Raw genomic sequence first — 19,583 nt, 5'->3', positions numbered from 1 at the left:
TTATGCGCCACTTGTAGAAATTTTGCGCGAGTGCGGCGCCCGACGCGTTCTGTGGGCACCATCGCTAAGGCATAAAGCCCATTGAGGCAGCAAGTGCGGCGCTCGCGCAAAATTTCTACAAGTGGCGCGTAAATCAACGAAAATACAACGTAATAAAATACGCCAGCGCCCACTGGATATGGCGACGCATTATACGCGCGCGCCGCATGAATCATCGTTTTTTCGCGAATCACCGCTTCTCGGCGTTACGAATGAAAGAAAATACAATGGAGTCCATTCATTGAACACAGCGAGCAAAAACACGCTGCGCGAGGCATCGTCGATCGACGGGCGGAAAGCAATTATTTAATTACAGAGAAGTCATTGTTTTATTGTATTGCGTGTTCAGTTTATCGCTGGTTGAATAATGTCGTCGTAAATATTTATTACAAGCCCCGAAATAATATAATATTTTTATTGCTTTGTTATGAGAGACGCTTTAAAAATAATTGTTTTGTGCTGCTTGGGCCGCTTATTACATAGGTGAAGGGTAATGCGCGGGAAGAGACGTGTGATTATGGTTATGAATAAACACTGCATTCGCCGACTTCGCCCGCTCGACGCGTTCTATGAGCGCTATCGCTAAGATCTCGCATTAGTAGATTAGTATTACAAGCATAAATAAGTTTGTTATTTGTGACCATTATTAGTTATGTTGACAATCGCGAAAAATCACAAAAACAATAGTAAGTAATAAAAATTTGCTTGTGAGATGAGAATTCGAAACACGGTGTTAGTTTTAAATTATTTTAATCAATTTAGATTATTGAATAATTACATTAAATTTATGGAAGACATATGTAATAATGAGTGCGGCCGTTCCGTGGCGCGATTTGTCACAAAATCAAGTGTAACATCAGACTGCCCTTTTCTTTTTTTATTTACAATATTAAGCAAAAAGCGTTCTGGAATCGTAATCAACACATAATGTAATAGGTACAAAAAGGTCGTATGTCTCAATTTTAGTAGTTCAGTTCGCATTTGATTACTTCTATATCCTGCTATTACCTGCCTCTTCAATTCAGTCGGTGCTGTGTTTCGCCAAATGTTCATCCGGCGAGAAATATCGTCGACTAATTAAATAAGGCTATAAAATGTATTAATTTAGCCAGAAGATCGTGCCGGAGATATTCTTCTGGGTCTGGTTCAGATTTTTTGTCGCTAATTTGTGCGGGACGGCGACAACGATTTTCTTGTGTACATTTATTTGTCATTGGTTGGCAACCCTGAAATGCACTGCAATCATAGTTAATTATTAGAATCTGCATTTATTCACTAGCTAATAATTATCACATATGTGGGTCTATTCTATACTTATCGAACACAAAAGTGATAAATAGTATCAAACTTAGGGTAGGTTTGTATGAAAATATTAGCACTTATTGTAACAATTACACGAAGTTGGTTTTTATTGTTGCAATAAGTGCGATATTTTAACAGCAGCAAGATAGGTGCTATTAAAATATAGCACTTATTGCAACAATAAAAACCAACTTCGTGTAATTGTTACAATAAGTGCTAATATTTTGATACAAACCTACCCTAAGTTTGATAACATTTATCACTTTATCACTTTAGCGGTCGATAAGTATAGAATAGACCCAATGATTTGATAATTCAGTCAAATTAATATCTAGTATTACGTTACATCAGGAAATCATAAAATTGCATGTGGGCATATAAATCAATGCACTACTCAATGTTTTATAGTCACACAATAATATTGTGCACACTGTGCATACATTTTTCATGAAGTGGGCATCTCGATAGTTTGTCGTATTTTTTGGCAAACGATTTTCATTTCAATGTCACATTATACACATGTAACTTATTATCGCAAGACATATTATTATGCATTTTTTTTGTCCACATTGAATTTATTTTGTCATGCGTCATAACAGCATAATTATGTACTGTTTTAATAGCGTATTGCTATGAGTCGTCAAGAATTTTTTGAATAAATTCCGCTTCCAAAATCCACTAATGTGTAGGTAAGGCGTAATGGAAATTGACTTACTAAAGATGCCTCGTTGTACCGATGCCATTAGCTAAATCCCCATATAGGGGTGTATTGATATATGACTATTGTACACATAAAATAATCCCAATTGATATGGATGCATACATAACGGGTTTTATACTCCCCATATCATGGCCCCCACAACCTAAAGCGGCCCCCAGGCCACAATGTTTGGCGGGCCCCCTAACCTATCGCTAATGTTAAGGTGACGCATCAGTGAAACGCCAAATAATGTTCAACTGTACGCGCGACGAAAATTTGTACTTGCTTCGCATTCATTGAGAGAAGTGGAGTCGGACGCACGTCACTTTGCTGCGTGATGGCGACGGGCCAATTAATTCTAAAATCGTGTAAAGATGACTAAAAACTTTACCCATTTACTTTAAAAAGCAAACATGTCAATGAATATATTATTATTGATACTAATAGAATAATAAACAGATCATAAAATGGACGTATGTTGGATTTATATGAGAAATAATATTTCGTTTGACAGGCGTCATTTTCACCCGCGACCCGCAATCCGCACATCGCCTAGCAACGATCTTTTTAGACCGTGCCTCAACTAATGCATGGCCTTAAGGCCAATGTAATGTTCTACAATAGGAATTCTCCAGGGTTCCGTGTATTTTTCGAGGTTATTGGCATTTTTAAATTAATCCTCTTGAATTATCAGCATTCGGTATCATATTATGAAGCACCGTTCGCGACCCCCTCTTGTGATAGCTAATTAACATGCTACCTTCGCCATATCGGATAAATAACAGTCATTTTTATTAGTCAGGGAAAACACTAAATATAATTATCAAATAAACTTTTACATGTGAAATAACTTTTTTTACTATTAGAGCGAATTTGTGGTGGGTGTTTATCTTACTTAAGTGGTCGATCCTCCACCCCGGGCTCCTCCTAAGCCCGAGCCCCCAGGCTAGAGCCATGTCAACCCCTCCTTGTGGGAGCCATGCCCCATATGCCCTTTCAATGTAAGGAGCCACTCAAATATGCCCGACATTCAGTTGGTCTGATCGACTATAGTCTATATAGCGACCCAATTTCCATGGTTAATTATTGTTTAATAATTTTACGGTAGGAGACAGCGTATCTTCAACTAGGCTTCAAATAGAAATCTTGCTCACTCCGATACACGTATTTGGATAGTTTTTTTCTGGGAGATCCCATCACAACTTTAAAATACACTCTCGCCACGGGATATGCTTGTATATATAGCTGTATACTGCCTTTCCAAGGAAGAAGGCAGTAAGTAACTCGCAAAATTTGTGAAATTGAGTTACGAATGCCATCCGTTAGGTAATTTTGAAAGCTATATATTCTGTTCACTTTAAAATCATAATTATCTTCAGGCACTATGCGCACTCACCATATTAATCTGCCTGATTCTTTACTTAAGCCGCGTTGACACGGTCGAAGTACGATCCAAGTAGACTTGGATAGGAATAATTAGTATGAAGATGTCTCATCCAAGTGACAGCTCCATACTATTTATTCCTATCCAAGTTAACTTGGATAAGTAGGACGCGGTCCAAGTAGCTTGGATAGGAATAATTAGTATAAAGATGTCTCATACGAGTGTACTTGGATAGGAATAAATAGTATGAAGCTGTCACTTGGATGGAACTCGATCCAAGTGTACTTGGATGGTACTTGGACCGTGTCAACGCGGCTTTAGGTAGGTAATAATGTTTTTACCTCACTACATTCAATTGCTACATAAACAAGAATTAACTATATTCGTTGTCAGTATGTATTTGCCATCGCTGAGTGCGCATGGTGCTTGAAGATCCCGAAAGACGAAATCCGGGTCACAAAAAATACACAAATGGAATAGTACAAAATTCAAATTCCATCAAGTATCCTTGGTCGATGGTATTAATTTTATTAATCATTCAATCAGTGTTTTGCTCCATGTACCAGGATGTTCATGATATCCCAATTGGAGCTATACCTCGTGCTGTTGGCTTTAGGGGAGGGCAACAACTCTTCTCGATACTAGGATTAAGGCATATGGATTATTGCCATCTCACATTAGATGCAACGCAATGATTGCCAACCGCGACGAATATCAATCGAAATGCCAGTCCGTACTGTAAGCGACTAGTTTTTTATTCGATTGTCATCGTAGGTATAGATAGACGACATCTACTTAATGCCTCTAAGAGTGTATTAAATTTAACTTATTTTCTTATTCGTAGTAATTAGCCACGTTTGACTAAGTATATAGTTTGTTATTTTGATTCGCCCCCGCATAACTGTGTGAGCATTTTGCAATCCTTATCCGAGAGAAGTGTGACAAGACTCCAATAGCGATACATAAATCATAACATGGCTTACGTTTGTGTATCTCACTAATTATTCCCTTACTGCGAAAATTCTAAATCCGCGAATAGATTACGTTTTATTCAGCGATTCCGGGAATGATTATAAAACACCTTATCATAGTATATTGTATTCATTCATTCAATTTTATGGCGGCAAAGTGTAGATGGCAGCATATAGGTACATATCCACAGAAATATAACCACAATCACCTATATAAAATCACATCATCAAGAAACCGTAGAGCTCGTTTTCATCAGCTTATTGGATGGCAGTAAGTCACACTTAAGAAGACGTACCTACCTAGGTACTCGTAATACTAATACAGAGGTCTCTACAATATGGTCAGCAGTTTGGATTTAGAAGTCTCGAGTAGAAGAGAGGAATTTAATCTCCTCAATTAGGGATGTCCACCGTATATACGATGTAGGCCTGCGATGTATTTGCGGGGTGGGGGGGGGGGTTTGGGCTCCTGGGAGTTCTTCACATGTGTGTGTAATTCACTATGACTTTATTACATTTAGACGTCAGAAACAATGACCTGTTTACCACGGATCTAGGTGTAAATATAGGGCGTTTTCAAATAGAAAATATGTAAAATCATCCATATTGCAATGTAGATAAAGTTTTTGAATTGCATATTATAATGGCAAAATTATATTATATTTGTTCAGAATAAGACAATTATGATAATATAAAGAGATGAATGCAGATTTTGAATAAATGTAGGTGAAGTTTTTTCACATTTATCTTTTCACGAAAGGATGGAATATGTATCTATGAGTGGCCCCGGGCAGCCCAGAATTTTACGGGCAGATTCGTTTATGAGGGACCTTTCACATGGTTGATGTAATTAGTTAGCAACAAATGAATTGTTGGTAGTAGCTTAATAATGTTTTACTCTGCTTTAATTCTAATCAGCAGAAATGCTGCAAATCACGTTGTGGCCGGAATCCTTTCACGGAATGGTCTCCCAACACCTCCGCATCTTTGGTCCGCCTCACCTGCTTGCCAAGCATTCGTTCGATTCCGTTCTGGAAGTGCGCAGAAGTTTCTAGAATGTTCCATGACGTTCGAGATAATTCGAGAGCGTGGTCGTACGTATTTTACGTCGGCGTCATGTTCGGATTTTCCACCATCTTCCAGAACGTTCTCGGCGTTTCTCGCTTCCAAATTCAAAATAAACAACGTCTGAGATGACTCTCCAGCGGCTACCAAACTTTGGGCCGAGGGATAAAAATGAATAGATTATTATTTTACTTTTACTGTTTTTTTTTAGAACTACCTACCTGAGTAAATCGGTTATTATCCCTACGGTGGATTAGTAGCAGAGCGCCAATATCAGACGATATGGGTGCAGGTTCATATTGTGCGTCTGGAAAAACGATCACATTCTGTTCTTTTTCAAACATGTTTTTTTATCAATTGGAAGGACCCAGTGAGTTGAACGAATAGGTAACAACCATTCCTCGTATAAAGTTTTTTAATATAACATCCACCCTATGGAGAATACTGTGCTGTGTAGCGAAAATGATAATTGACTTGTTGTTCATTGTTAAAATTAAAGAGGTTGAAACTTCTTCCAGATGGAGCCTTCTGTGATTTCCTTATAACAATCGCTGAAGTAAGTTCCAGTTTAACATTACTGTCATTTGTAGTTTTTAAAGTTTTTATATTAGAGGTGACGGGTGTTTTTGTTCCTGTTTCATATGATTAGGCTTCATCTCTATACAATTAGATCTTTTTAAACATCTATTGACACAATGAAGTAAAACCAAATGTCCTTGACAAAAGGACGGATACATCCTCAACGCTATTGGCGGGAATTCTATATGGACACCATTGTAGGATGTCCATATAGTTTCCGTTTTCCTTAAGAGCACACATAAGTGAAACGGCAAATAATTTTTAACAATAGGTGGGACGAAATTTCGCATTCTACGCCAATCGCCGAGCGGAATTCGAGGTGCGAGCACGTCGATTTTTTTGTGATGGCGACGTGAGAATATATTCCTAAATTGTGTAAAGATGACTAAAAATGTTATGCCTGCACATGCCTGCAAAAGCAAACATGTCAATGAATATATTATTATCATTACTAATATAACAATAAATATAACACTAAATGGACGCATGTTGAATTTTTATGACAAATTATGTTCAGTTCGGCACGCGTCATTAGCAAAATCCGCGCGTCGCATAGTTACGATCTTTTTAGTCCATGCCTCAGCTGGACCATGATGAAATTTAATAAGCTATATATGACGAAATGTGAATCTGCACATTTAGTGGAGGGGTGGAAGTACGTCTCTCTCTAAATTCGCGTACTTCAAAAAACTTTCAAGAAACCTAATAAGGAGACGGCTAAGATCCCCAGAAGATTTTAGGCATGTTGCATGTTTGGGTGTCGTGATGTTTTCCATTCAATGCTGAAATTTTGATAATCTCACACGAAAACTTTGAGAATCTCGGACAGATGCCCACACGGTCTTGTGTTATTTATAAAAGCGATGGCGGACACCTCGCCATTGCAAATCGCTTTTCTATTCCCGCGCCGCGAGTCGCGATCGCAGCGCCCGACCGCCATTTTCCTCGCGAAATTGTACCCGTACTAAAAGTGTAAACAAACAAACGAACGTGCTTCTCCGCCATATTCATTTTTTTTTATTGTGCCATCAGAAGACTATTATTTTATTGTGCTTTGTGCTGTTGCCATATATGGCGAGATTGCGAGATTGAGATAAGTGTAAGCGAATCTGGCAACACCCACGGCCTCTTGTTTGATTTGTGACTAACCTGGCCAATGAAGAGAACGCCTTTTAAATGTGGAAACGTTTCTGTGATCTGACAATACAGTCGATAGGAAAGTGTATTATTATTTGTGGACATTTGTAAAAATATGGAACCGCCAGTTGTTTTCGAAAATCCTAAGAAATTTGAACTTGGCAAAGATAGGAGGGATATAAAAGTAAGCATTTTCAAATAAATATCATTTTCCTCATTGGATATGGGTATTTAAAATATTATTCGAAAGCTATAATCACGGACTTAGTGAAAGAGTTAATTGTTCTTTTATTTCACAATTAAGTAATACATTTTTATTGGTCGCAATACCTGTCTAAATTGTCAATATGATTGCTAAAAGCAAAAGCTCGAAAAGTGTTATTTTTTAAAACTTTTTTTAATATACCTAACTTATGGAGAAGTTGTAATGCAATCAACAATATTTGAAATAAAATTGATGGTTAACGTGATAGTGTTGACAAAATTAATCGAGATAATATGTAGGTACCTACTACCTAGGTACCTTGGAAGGTTTAAAATAAAAATATGTTATTTCTTGTTGAATTAGCAATTTACGTTGTAAAACTCAAAAGTTGGTTTCCAATAAAAGCTTACTTGGTTACTTGTAAATTGTACGTATTAGGTACATTTCCATGTATCACAGTTCACCGTGAGCTGCCGTTGATCAGTGAGATTAAAGAATGACGCGTTCGTGGAACTTGCAGACAGCAATGTTGCAATTTTATTACAGTCAATTTGAACATTTATTTGATATTGATTGCTGTCAAATATCTGATAATGGTACGAGGTACGACTTGATGCAATTTTACGGACACGCTTCTAGGTACTTATCATCTTTTTCGTGAGTTGAAACTTAAATAATAGTTACACTGATAACCATTATTTTTTCGTCAATAAAGCTCATCTTAAATTTTTAATCAAATTAATCTTAGTGAATCAGCGTTCGCGTGGTAAAATTCCAAATTTGGTTGCACGAAATGAAACGGTATAGTTTCAATTATCAAATTTTTTCCACATGTAGCCAATAAAATTCATATTATTTTTGATAAAATCAATCTAAATAAATTAAATATCTAAATTCAACATGTTATTGATTAATAAACTGGTGGTACGACTCTACATTTATTTCGCTGTGTGAAAAGGTTATAATGTCACATATGTTTTCCTTGGATAGGTGACACTGTAAAACAGTTAGTAGGTATCAACTTAATCTCATTTCAATCTTATATCTTGATTATCATTCCCCCTTTCACACGTAGCCAGTCAAACTCAAAATACTACCGATACAATAAAATTAAACCTACCGAAAAGGTTAAATATGTAATATAAAAAGCTTTTGTTTATTTAACTATTCGTTTGTTTCTTAGTGCAAACAACGTCGTATTTTTACTTACCATCTTTTAGCTGATTGTAGAACAGATATTGCAAAAATATTTCAAGCAATTTACAAATCTTTAACAGTTACAATGATATATTTTTTTTCACAAGTAGCCAATTAATTATCTAAAATGGATTGAAATTGGTAGGAACGTAGTATCGGAGATCAAAGCTCTAAATTCCAAGATGTGGCATTTTTCTTTATAAATGAAAAACAAACAAATATAGAATGCTGAAATGTCATTTTGATTTCCATAGTAACGCACGTATATATTAATAATTTAGTTGCTAGGACCACCCACTTAGCAACCAATAATAGTGGATTGGATTACGGATTTCTTCTGAAATAAATTTTCATACAAAACAGAATTAACTGAACATGAATTCAATTCTACTTAAAGATGGCTAAAAGTATTAAAAGAATGGATTGGCATCGTGTTCTGATATATTCTAAAAGTTTCAAGTGTCTAGCTAGTCGGGAAGTTAGTTAAAAATCGATTGCAAGATTTGTACCGGACAAATAGGAATACGAGCTAATAAAAACGTTGTAAAATACGTATAATTTAGTAAATATGTACTTGATTTTGATTATACATAAAACCGTAATTTGCTAGTACAAATTTCTCAGAAAAACTATTTTTACGATATACCTATAATCCGCCGCTTTCACTAATTGGACACTTTAGAGAGAGAGAGAGAGGAGAGAGTACTGTATAGGTTTCTTTTTCTCTTCAAACGCGTGCCTTGCAAAATCATCTCCTTAGGTTCGCTACCACTGGTGTATTATATTCGCAAGGCGATGTGGGGATTATTTTTGGTATGATCAACTGCAACAGGTTTGTTAAGAGAAAGGAGAAAATAATCAATGTAATTAGCGGATAGGTAAATATGTCTGCGACGTGCCTGTTTTGTTATTTTTCGCTTCCGTAACCCATGTGTTTATTGGCTGTCCACGATGACATTATTACGTGGACGCGGCGTGACGCGATTTTCCCGAAATATATCGACACCCCTTCTCTTTAGCCACTACATTAGCAGATTAAAAGACTAACGTGACTTGTTAATGACATTCATTTTAATGGCGAACTCGGGATTAAACACGTTATTAATTAAAATTAAATTAACTATATTATAGTAGGACTCTAAAGCCAGGGTGACAATCCTATAAAATATATATTATAGTGTAGCTAACCGTTAATTTTTCAATGGGTTCTTGATGTGACAGCTTCATTTTTATTACAACGTTTTTATTAGCTCGTATTCTTGTTTGTCCGGTGGTTGTTTGTCCAGTACAAATCTTACAATCTATTTTTAACTAACTTCCCGGCTAGCTAGACATTTGAAACTTTTAGAATAATATATCAGAACACGATGCCAATGCATTCTTTTAATACTTTTAGCCATCATTCAGCAGAATTGAATTCATTTTCAGTTAATTCTGTTTTGTATGGAAAGTTATTTAAGAAAAATCCGTAAAAAGTAAAAGACTATTATTGGTTGCTAAGCCCTAAGTCCTAGCAACTAAATTATTACTATATACGTGCGTTACTATGGAAATCAAAATGAAATGTCAAAATGACATTTCAGTATTCTATATTTGTTTGTTTGTTTTTTATTTATTTACTTCATATCAAGTACAAGTTTGAGCATATTGAGCATAATAATTCAACAGAAAATTTAAATTTATATTTAAATTTTATATTTTTATATAAAAAGGTCTTTTTATCTTGTAATTATTATAATGTATAATGATACTTTCTGTGTTGAATCGATAATATTATGATCTATGAATTAGTGTTAATTTCTTTTATAGTGTTAAGTGTCAATTCATGGTGGAACTGCATTGTATTATTTGATTGATTATTTGTTTAATTAAATAAAACACAATTTTATAGTACTTATCCCACTTTTTAAATTAAATTTTGGACCGGTTTCATCCTCCTCAAAGGAACATTATCAATGTTGATATGGGCATGTTGATAATGTCCCTTTGAGGAGGACGAAACCGGTCCATAATTTAATTAACAACGTGGAATAAGTACGATATTAAAATTGTGTTTTATTTAATTAAACAAATAATTCATCGAATAATAATTAGTTTTAATGTAAATTTAAAAAAAATAGGTCTTCACGTCTTCTAATTTTTCATATTATGTGTATTCAATAAAACGTATATTTCTTCATAGTTTTTATTTATTAATGAAAAGAACATGAATGAATTCGTGAAAATAAACAATTTACGTGGTCACATATTTTTCTGAAGAACAAAGTGCCAATATTTGGTTTTGATTTGAAATAAGAATGAAGTTCTTGCCAGTAAAATTTTCTTTGGTAATTAACATTACGTTTAGAACTGCGACTTGCTACTGTGTGTTTTCGAAAAGACCCTTTCTACCGGTGCTTTTCTATCGATTATTATTTGATTTTTTGCGCCCTTTTTTTAAGTCACCGTGGGTTGCTCTCTTTCTGAAAACGGGACATTTCGGCGTCCCGAAGTTGTGCTTGGGGACAACGGGATAGGCTACCTAAAAACGGGACGGTACCATTCAAAACGGGAAGTATGGTCACGTTAGGTATGGTCCCCGAAAAATGCAACAATTTTGATTAGGTATTGAATGTTGGAAAAACACAGCTTGTCAATATATAATTTAAAAAATATATACTTAAACTATTTATATTATGACAATAATGTCAAATTATTCATTTGACATTATTTAGGGAACACAATTAATGGGAACTGAAATACATAACCGGTGTGGAGTAACAGGTATTAGGCAACCGATCTCGAGTGTGGAAGAATATGGGATAAACTTAAACACGTGTCAAGAATACGTTCGTCGTTCTAAGCTTGTCCTTCGTTCTGATAACTGCTCTCGGTTTATGCACTGACGCTCATTCAATATTGGTGTAATATTGCAACCAATGACATTAATATGGACGAAGCATCTAGAAAAAAAATGACACTCACTTTTTTGTCGGGTCTGCCGAATGGCATAATCTGTTCTAACGCCATTACAATAAAGGTGATATTGCTATAAATTCCCGATGCTTTTTGTCGGGTTTGCCGAATGGTTCGGTTCGAAGGGGTTCGCTCAAATGAACATTGACACTAGAAACACTATTCTAACGCCATTAAAATAAAGGTGATATTGCTATAAATTCCCGATGCGTGATATCACATAATGGAAATTGCATGACGTCTACCTATACGTGTGCAAATGTCGCTATGCGCCAATTTACTTGCTAGCTACTGTATTGAGTGCGTTGTCCATTAATCATGTCATTGGTTGCAACACATACTATTGCACGTTTACAATGTGTTTCACTTTCGTAGGACACTCCCACATACAAAACCCTGTTTCAAAATGTACTGTATTGGGGTACAGCCTATTTGAATTATATTTATTTATCTGTTCTGTTGTATACGCTTTAAATGTCGTGTATGATGTACACAAAAAAACATTACGAGAGTCGTTATTCTAGATGTACCTAATACATGCGTAATTAATACTATCGACATTGGAAAATTTCTACGAATTTGATTTCTAAATCCACAACATAATAAAAAATGTGAACTCGATTCAGTGGCAGTGATTTTTTTTGTTGGCTACCGCATTTAATTTTATTAAGTTTTTTAGGCCTGGCACTGGTTTGCAGTTTGTGAAACACTAACATACATTTGATTCACTGTTTGATTAAACAGACGTTTGCGTGAAATAAATTCACATTGTAATTCGTAATAAATGATCTTTGTTAATGATGCATCATTGATTTGGAGGACATGTTGATGTTGACAGATGATCTTATGAACTAAAATATGCATTTATATCACTAACTTTACACGGGTCGCGCACAGAGGTTGCAGTCAATAAAATTTTCCTGCAGTCGAGTGATACCGCTCTCGCATACACACAATACTGCTTACATGTAACTTGCACGTCATTTAGCTGTAGCACAGTTGACTATGAGGTGTCTTACCGGAAAGAGATGGCCGTATAGCATTAAGATAAAAACACGTTCGTGGATATCTGATAATAACGCTGTCATTATTATCAAATATTTGATAGGTACGACTTGATACTTACGAGCACCTACCAGAATTTTATATAAATTATACGATTGTATTTCTAATTTACATAGGTAGGTACCTACATATTTTCTTCTGTCATTTCCTTGCATTCCGATGGTTTTTATTTATTACGTATTTTATAAGTGTTTTATTTAGACATGAATTTGATCTCAATACCATACGGCCATCTATTTCCGATACAAAATCTCACGGCTAACTATACTGCATAGCACAGGTACGTGTCACATTTCGTCCAATTTCTGCAACGTCACCGTAGGCGAAATATCAGCGGCGAAAGCAACTGGGAGTGAATTAGGTATTTGGTTATTCCAAGGCATTGTGGATTACTGTTGATGAGAAGTTGCTGAGTCTCTGGGTGTGTGATTGCAGGGCGGTTTCCGCGGCGAGGAATCCCCGCCGGAGAGGTCGGGGGACGCGTGGGAGCAGCTAGCCGCACGGCACCCGGAGCTCGCGGGACTGAGGCACGAGCCGGCCGCCTGGACAGCTAGGAAGAGGCGCGGATCCGCGGCGGGAAACGACAGACCCAACGCAGGTGACCATACACTCCTCACACCATTCGGAGAACATTCCATCTACTTGTTATCTGTAATCCTAATGCCCATCCGAACAACTCACATATTATTTAATGAAGCCGTGTTTGTTGTCATACACGAAATTTCAGGTGGTATGTGAATCTCAATTATTGCGGTTCGTGTGGGGCAGCCTTTATGATTCCAGATAGTATATCCTCTGACGAAGAAAACACTTTGACGTTCCCATGCATACAGAAAGAGCATATTAATTATTCATTTTGGTGTTACACATTGTGGACGGCACCGGGTTTCAGAATTTCTTGAGTAAAAATTCTTTAGAATAGATAATACAGGAAAGACTCATTTAAGATTACATATTATTTACATTTCGTTTGTCACCTAATAACATTAAACGAATCGGGTGCTTACAAATTAGCACCCCTGACGATTGACAACATTTTGTCTTATATTCGAGTAATATAAATCGATATATAAAACAGAGTTTTACATACCTTCTCAATGCATTATTAAATTTATCGATATTAAAATGATTTACTACAGAAAGCTTTGTGTATCTAATGATATTCCTATGTTATGTAGTTTTTGGTTTTGTTTAATTCTTTTTTGTGCATAACGCCCTTGGCTGTAAAGGCTTAACTTATTCTCATGTCACTAATAATTATTGCTAACTATTCATTTTCTATTATCGTTCATCTGAAGGTTTAATAAATACTATTGTGTTATTACATATGTGCGTTTTTCTGCATTTCAGAGTTCTCCCAGGATCCTAGAAGCAGATACTTCAGCGACTTATTTTTCGACGATATTCCCCCCGAGTTCAGGGAGCACATCCCCACCCGGTGGAATTCGCACTTCGAGCCACAGCAGGGATTCGAAGAGAGGACCTCGCGCTCGCCCCCGACGCGCGATCACCACCACCAGCCGCAGCCGCACCGCGCGCCTATTCCCGAGGAGGGCCCCCCCGCCCACGTGTCCACCGATAAAGCCACACAGACAGCCCTCCCCGACGAAGGACCGAGTAGCCAAACCAGACTCACTAATTTAGAACAGCACGGTCTCAGGAATACAGTAGACCTCGGTCAGAAGACCGCCGCCGAACCCGGACAGCTGGACGGCGACTCCGCCCGAAACCAGCGATCCATGTCCGCCCCCCCCGAAGGACGCTTCCCCCCGCAGCAACATCGCCAAATGGGAAACGTCATGGCCTCCGAACCGGCACCCGCCCCTGCCCCGGCGCCTGTGCCTCCCCCTCAACAGGACAACCATAACAATAACAAACAGCCCAACGTGCGACACATTCCCATCTTTGTGGAGGGCCGGGACGAGCCCGTCGTCAATACGAACCCGACGACGACTTCCGCACCCCCGCCGTCCGCCTCCGAACAGCCCAGACACGTTCCTATGCCGCAGGATGATGAAGACTTTTTCCAGCCATATTACGCTAAAGCCTTCGGATCTCGCTTCCCCGGGAGGGCTGGCGCCAGTCCTTTCAGTTCGCACAAAGGATTCCAACAGCCTCGACAGAGCGAACAGTCGCCGCCTCAAAGGCAGCAGCACCAGCAACCGCAGCATTCGCAACAACCCCAACAACCTCAACAACCACAACAGCAGCATCAGCCTCCTCAGCAGGAACAACCCCAAGAAGCTAAGCCGCCATCCCAGCCTCAGTTCTCCCCCAACGATCCCATCTATAAAATTCAACATATCCAGAAGGACGTCTTGGACCTCATGTCTCAAGTTGAAGTCTTCACCGGAAAATCCAAAAAAGATAGGGAATATGTTTACTTGGACGAGATGCTCACCAGGAATTTGCTGAAATTAGATGACATTGAAACAGAAGGCAAGGAGAACATTCGGTTGGCCAGAAAGGAGGCCATCAAGTGCATTCAGAAGTGTATTGCCGTTCTAGAAGCCAAAGCCGAAAGCAGTGCTCGCGCTGAAGTCACCTCGCCACCGGAATTCCCCGTAGTCAAAGCCGCGGAGCCCGAGGTTCCTCAGGCCAACGAAGTCGTCAACGGGGAAGCGGGCGATGCCCAAACGCAGACTGAAGTACCTGATGGCGAAAACACCGAGAAGACCCCTAAAGGCAAATCTGCCGGACAGAAAAAGCGAGACAAGAGTAAAGAAGCTAATAAAAGTGCCTGTGATTTGCAAAACATGGATGTGGATAAGAATGAAGGACAGATTGTTGCGAGCGCATCCGCCACCGGCATGCAGGTGGACGAGAAGCCCGCCGAGGTGGTCAAAGACCCATCAACCTCCGCCATGGAAATCGATGCCGCCGCGCCTAGTCAATAGTCCCGTCGCGCCACATCATTAATTTTATTACGTTTGTACAGATTTTGTTGCATAATTATTATTTCATTTCAAAAAGCATAGTGTGTATCTTGTAAAAATGCAAATAGGACATGACTCTCATGTTTTTTTGTCGTTCGATTCAGTATATTTTATCAGAACGTTCATCTGAAGGGGTGGCAGAAAAAATAATAGAAAGATATAAATATAATGTGAAAATGGTTAAAGTATTAAACGAGTGTAGGATAGAACTATTTGTATGCTAGAATAACAAATAATAATCAAAGTGTGGGTATGGTGTGCATATCTGGTCCGGTGGCAGTAGCATAGACAACTGAACCTTTTAGATGAGAGTAGACAATGCTCAAAAGTTGTACATTTCAAAGAATAGTGTAAATGATAGATGTTGCATATAGAAAGAAGTTAATGTATTCTTTAGTTTCCCTAATGAGACAGCTGAAGTAAATGTCAGTTTTTCACATATCCCAGTTGCGCTAAGCAACAAACAATCCTTATTATTTTGACATTTGAAAAATTTCATGACAGTTGGTGGCAGGGGCGAAACCCGTATTTTAATTAGTAAAATTATCAGAACTCTTTATTAAAAAAAATACATACTAATTTTATCGTAATATGTAAGTATGCCGTAAGAAGAATACTGATTCAACAAAACCAATTCAATTTCCATAAAATTTTGAATAGTCATAGGCGTTTTATATCTGAGTGCAACCCTGTTGAGAAATTTATTATGGGTTTTTTTTTCGATTTATTTTCATACATTTAGGCTACATCTGTATAGAAGAAGGTTTTCTTCAACATGTTTGATGAAAATGGTATATTTGATAATTTCATATATTTTTCTATTCACAACTTTTAGTTTTAAAAAAATTACCAATGCATGGGTTTCTATGTTTAATATATTGTGAATAATAAGTATATGTGAAATTATCTCAGATGTCAGGTTAATTTAATTATCTCAAATAGATGAAGTTTTGGCATTGTCTACTGTGCTCTTGTCAAAAAGTAGAGGTTGCCTTTTACACCCTCAAGGCCAGATATATATACTAGTCCCGATTGTTTTTTCCCATTGATATGGTAACTGAGACAATGATAAACCTAGTAAACAAGTTCAATTAATTATAATATGCATGTCTCCTTAAGGCTTACCTCATTTGCCCGCTCATCACAATATCAAGAATCTCATTTGTTGGTGTCGTTACACTGTTTGCGTAACCTTTGAGGCGTGTGTCAATTTTCATGTCATATTTTAATTATCTTATTGATTCTGTTGGGCCTTGTTATCTGTAAGGTATGCGTATGTGATTATTTTGTAATGGTATTTATATTTTTTTTATATGAGATAGATTAAGTCTGTCGGTTGAGCGGATGATGAAAGATAGGCGGGTGCGTGGCTTCCTTCTCTTCCTGTGATCGGTGCATTTTATTCATCCGCTATTATGAGCCGTCTTTTGCCTTAGGACGTGAGTCCGTTTGATACAAAGTATTACGTGCTAACTTACAAAATGAAGATGAGGCTCTCGAGTGGTCCGTCGATTCGAATCTCGAGTCTTTTTGGCTCTCGAGCAATAGGGTGATTCGAATCTCGAGTCTTTTCCTCCGAATTGAAACCTACGGCATCGAATGCTGGCCTTTTGATGCGGATGAGATTACTGTAACAGTTTTTGATATTTAAAAAAATGCGATGAGATTTTTTTGTCTTGTTTTAGATGACAATAAGTCACTTATATTTAAATGTTTTGTGCTAGTATAATTAAGGCATTTTTATGACTTTTGTATTTTTGCCTTTGAATGCAATGAGATTTGTAAATGTTTTTTAATATTATTTCTTCATCACTTCCTCTATGGCCTCTTTTATAACACCATTACCGTACTGTGGAACATTAATTTGTAAATTATACGAATAGTCCTCTATTAGTAAATAGTATATTGTACACAAAGACTTCATCCCTTATACAAAACATTTGTGTAATTTCAATAATATAGGGAATCAAATTTTGAGTTGGTTGTCCGGTCGTCCATAAATAATACACATTTATGGGTATTTTGTGAACCAATTGTCACATTTCGTCAGGAAATATTTAATCCCTCTGTCTTAATATCCTCCCTCTCCAATTCGTGAAAAAATTAATTTCTTTTAAAATCGATTTGTCATATTAAAAAAAAAGTTTATATTTTGTTAGTACAGTGACACCCCCTTTTCCACTTGGTCACAATAATTCATGTGATGTCATATATGGACGACCCCTTATATTGATCGAACAGTAAGAAGTGTGGTTTATTGTTACACATTTCATCAGTTGGTGTGCACCACAAAATAACTTAAAATCAATGTTTTAATTTTAAATGAGCATTTTGGCATACATACATAATAATCAATATGAGTTTTTGTCATTTTCTCTCTCGTGAACAGTTTGTTATATACCCATTCTAATTCATTCCCATCAGGTATCCTCAATCGACTATTAATTTCTAATATGTAAAATATGCAGTGTTGTAGTAGAAATGAATAATCTATGTAAAATGGTATTCATTATCGAATTTTATAAAAAATTGAGGAGCTGAATAGAAAAGGGGTCTTAATGGAGCATTCTGGTGCAAAAGTGGTTTTATATTTGTATCAACCTTTACATTGTCATCAAAAATCATTTCAATCTTCATGTATCAATTCAAAAGGAGTTTTTCTCAAAATAGATTTTAGCACTTGGGCAACTTTTCTACCCATGTCCTCAATTACATTTATAGGGCAGGGCGTGCGTCTACTGTATTTTTTTCTAAAGGCACGAAATATAAACAGTTATTATTTATTAAAATAAAATGCAATATAATATAGTACTAGTTCCACTTATTTTAAAATTAGTCAGGATTGTTTTCGTCCGCTTCAAAGTGACATTGTCAACTGTTAAAGAATATACTTACATTAGCAAATTTTAAATTTCAAAAGTATTTATTGAAGATATGAATAATAATTAAATAAAATTATAAGAAATTCTCTGTTCAAAAATAAATCAATAGTAATAATATTGTTAGGTTGCTTTGTACTTAAATGACGTCAACCGAAATATTGAATATATCATAATACTTTATTTCTAATTTAGGTCACACCTTAAATTTAAATTTCTATTCATTTTCAAAACTGTCACCGGAAGAATATCTCATTAGAAGCTTGACTGATTTCCTCGGAAAATGCTAAAATACCCACTGTACCAGCGGGCAGTCATTTTATGCCTTATGTTTTGATTACATTTTTAAGTGATTTTCACAATAATTATTGTTTTAATTACACTGTGATTAATATTTTTTGTCGTTGGTCATAATATTGCTACTTCAATGTTACAAGGTTGTGTGTTAGTGTTTTAGCAATGTTATGATGACATTCAAAACTAACCGTGTCTATTATTATTGAAACACAAATATGTATCGTCTTAAAGCTGTTGGAACCTCCGATATGGCATTTTTTTTTTTTTTTTTTTTTTAAATATATTTTTTGTTTACCTTAGTAATTTTTTGTGATTACTTTAGTAAACCACACAATGTTCCATATACCACCAAAATTTTAATATGTTTAATTATAGAAACTTCAAATGCGCATAGTCATCACATTGGAGATAATTGGACAAGTCCCCCTTTACCTGTTACATAGATGTTACAAGTACCTTGGTTATCCAAACCTTGATTATGCAGATTTCTTTTTGATCACCAGTTTTGTACAATTATAAGAAAAATGTATCTACAATTTAAAAAAAAATATTTTCGAAGTAAGACTACATTTTATTATTATTTTTTGATTATTCCGATTCATCGTTATCTGGACCACCTTCATGCCTAATTAGTCTGAATAATAATAGGTTCTAGATAAATCAAGTTATTCGGAGACTTCAATTGTCACATCGGAAGTTCTAACATTGAAATCGGAACATCATTTTGTGCAGAAGTGTGGGATAAGTAGATAGCATGCAATATAATAATCTTGAATATAGATGGGTTAATTCACAGACTGTATGTCCAGATATGTATGTTTTGAGAAAATTGAATTTGAATGATTTGAATCGATTGAATGTGACAATATTTT

At 36.4% G+C, this 19,583-nt stretch overlaps 1 protein-coding gene across 2 annotated transcripts in view; it reads left to right on the top strand.

Annotated features, from left to right (window-relative positions):
• The window catches only part of stv (BAG domain-containing protein starvin), a 58,935-nt gene extending 42,567 nt beyond the window's left edge, over nt 1-16,368 (top strand). The window contains exons 1-3 of one of the 2 annotated variants that reach the window (XM_085949711.1): nt 6,921-7,361; nt 13,035-13,197; nt 13,950-16,368. In XM_085949711.1, coding sequence (XP_085805837.1) covers nt 7,293-7,361; nt 13,035-13,197; nt 13,950-15,496 — 1,779 coding nt within the window. In that variant the 5' untranslated portion in view covers nt 6,921-7,292 and the 3' untranslated portion in view covers nt 15,497-16,368. Of the gene's footprint in view, nt 1-6,920; nt 7,362-13,034; nt 13,198-13,949 lie in introns of those variants that run through there. The other variant, XM_085949712.1, reaches the window with a different exon arrangement.
• Nucleotides 16,369-19,583: the final 3,215 nt, after the last annotated feature.

This window comes from Rhyacophila brunnea, unplaced genomic scaffold (assembly GCF_057557595.1).
Source record: "Rhyacophila brunnea isolate RB1 unplaced genomic scaffold, BYU_Rbru_1.0 scaffold_22, whole genome shotgun sequence".
Taxonomy (NCBI): Eukaryota; Metazoa; Arthropoda; class Insecta; order Trichoptera; family Rhyacophilidae; genus Rhyacophila; species Rhyacophila brunnea.
The sequence above is the reverse complement of the archived record's forward strand: the minus strand, read 5'-3'. Positions and strand labels throughout refer to the sequence as shown.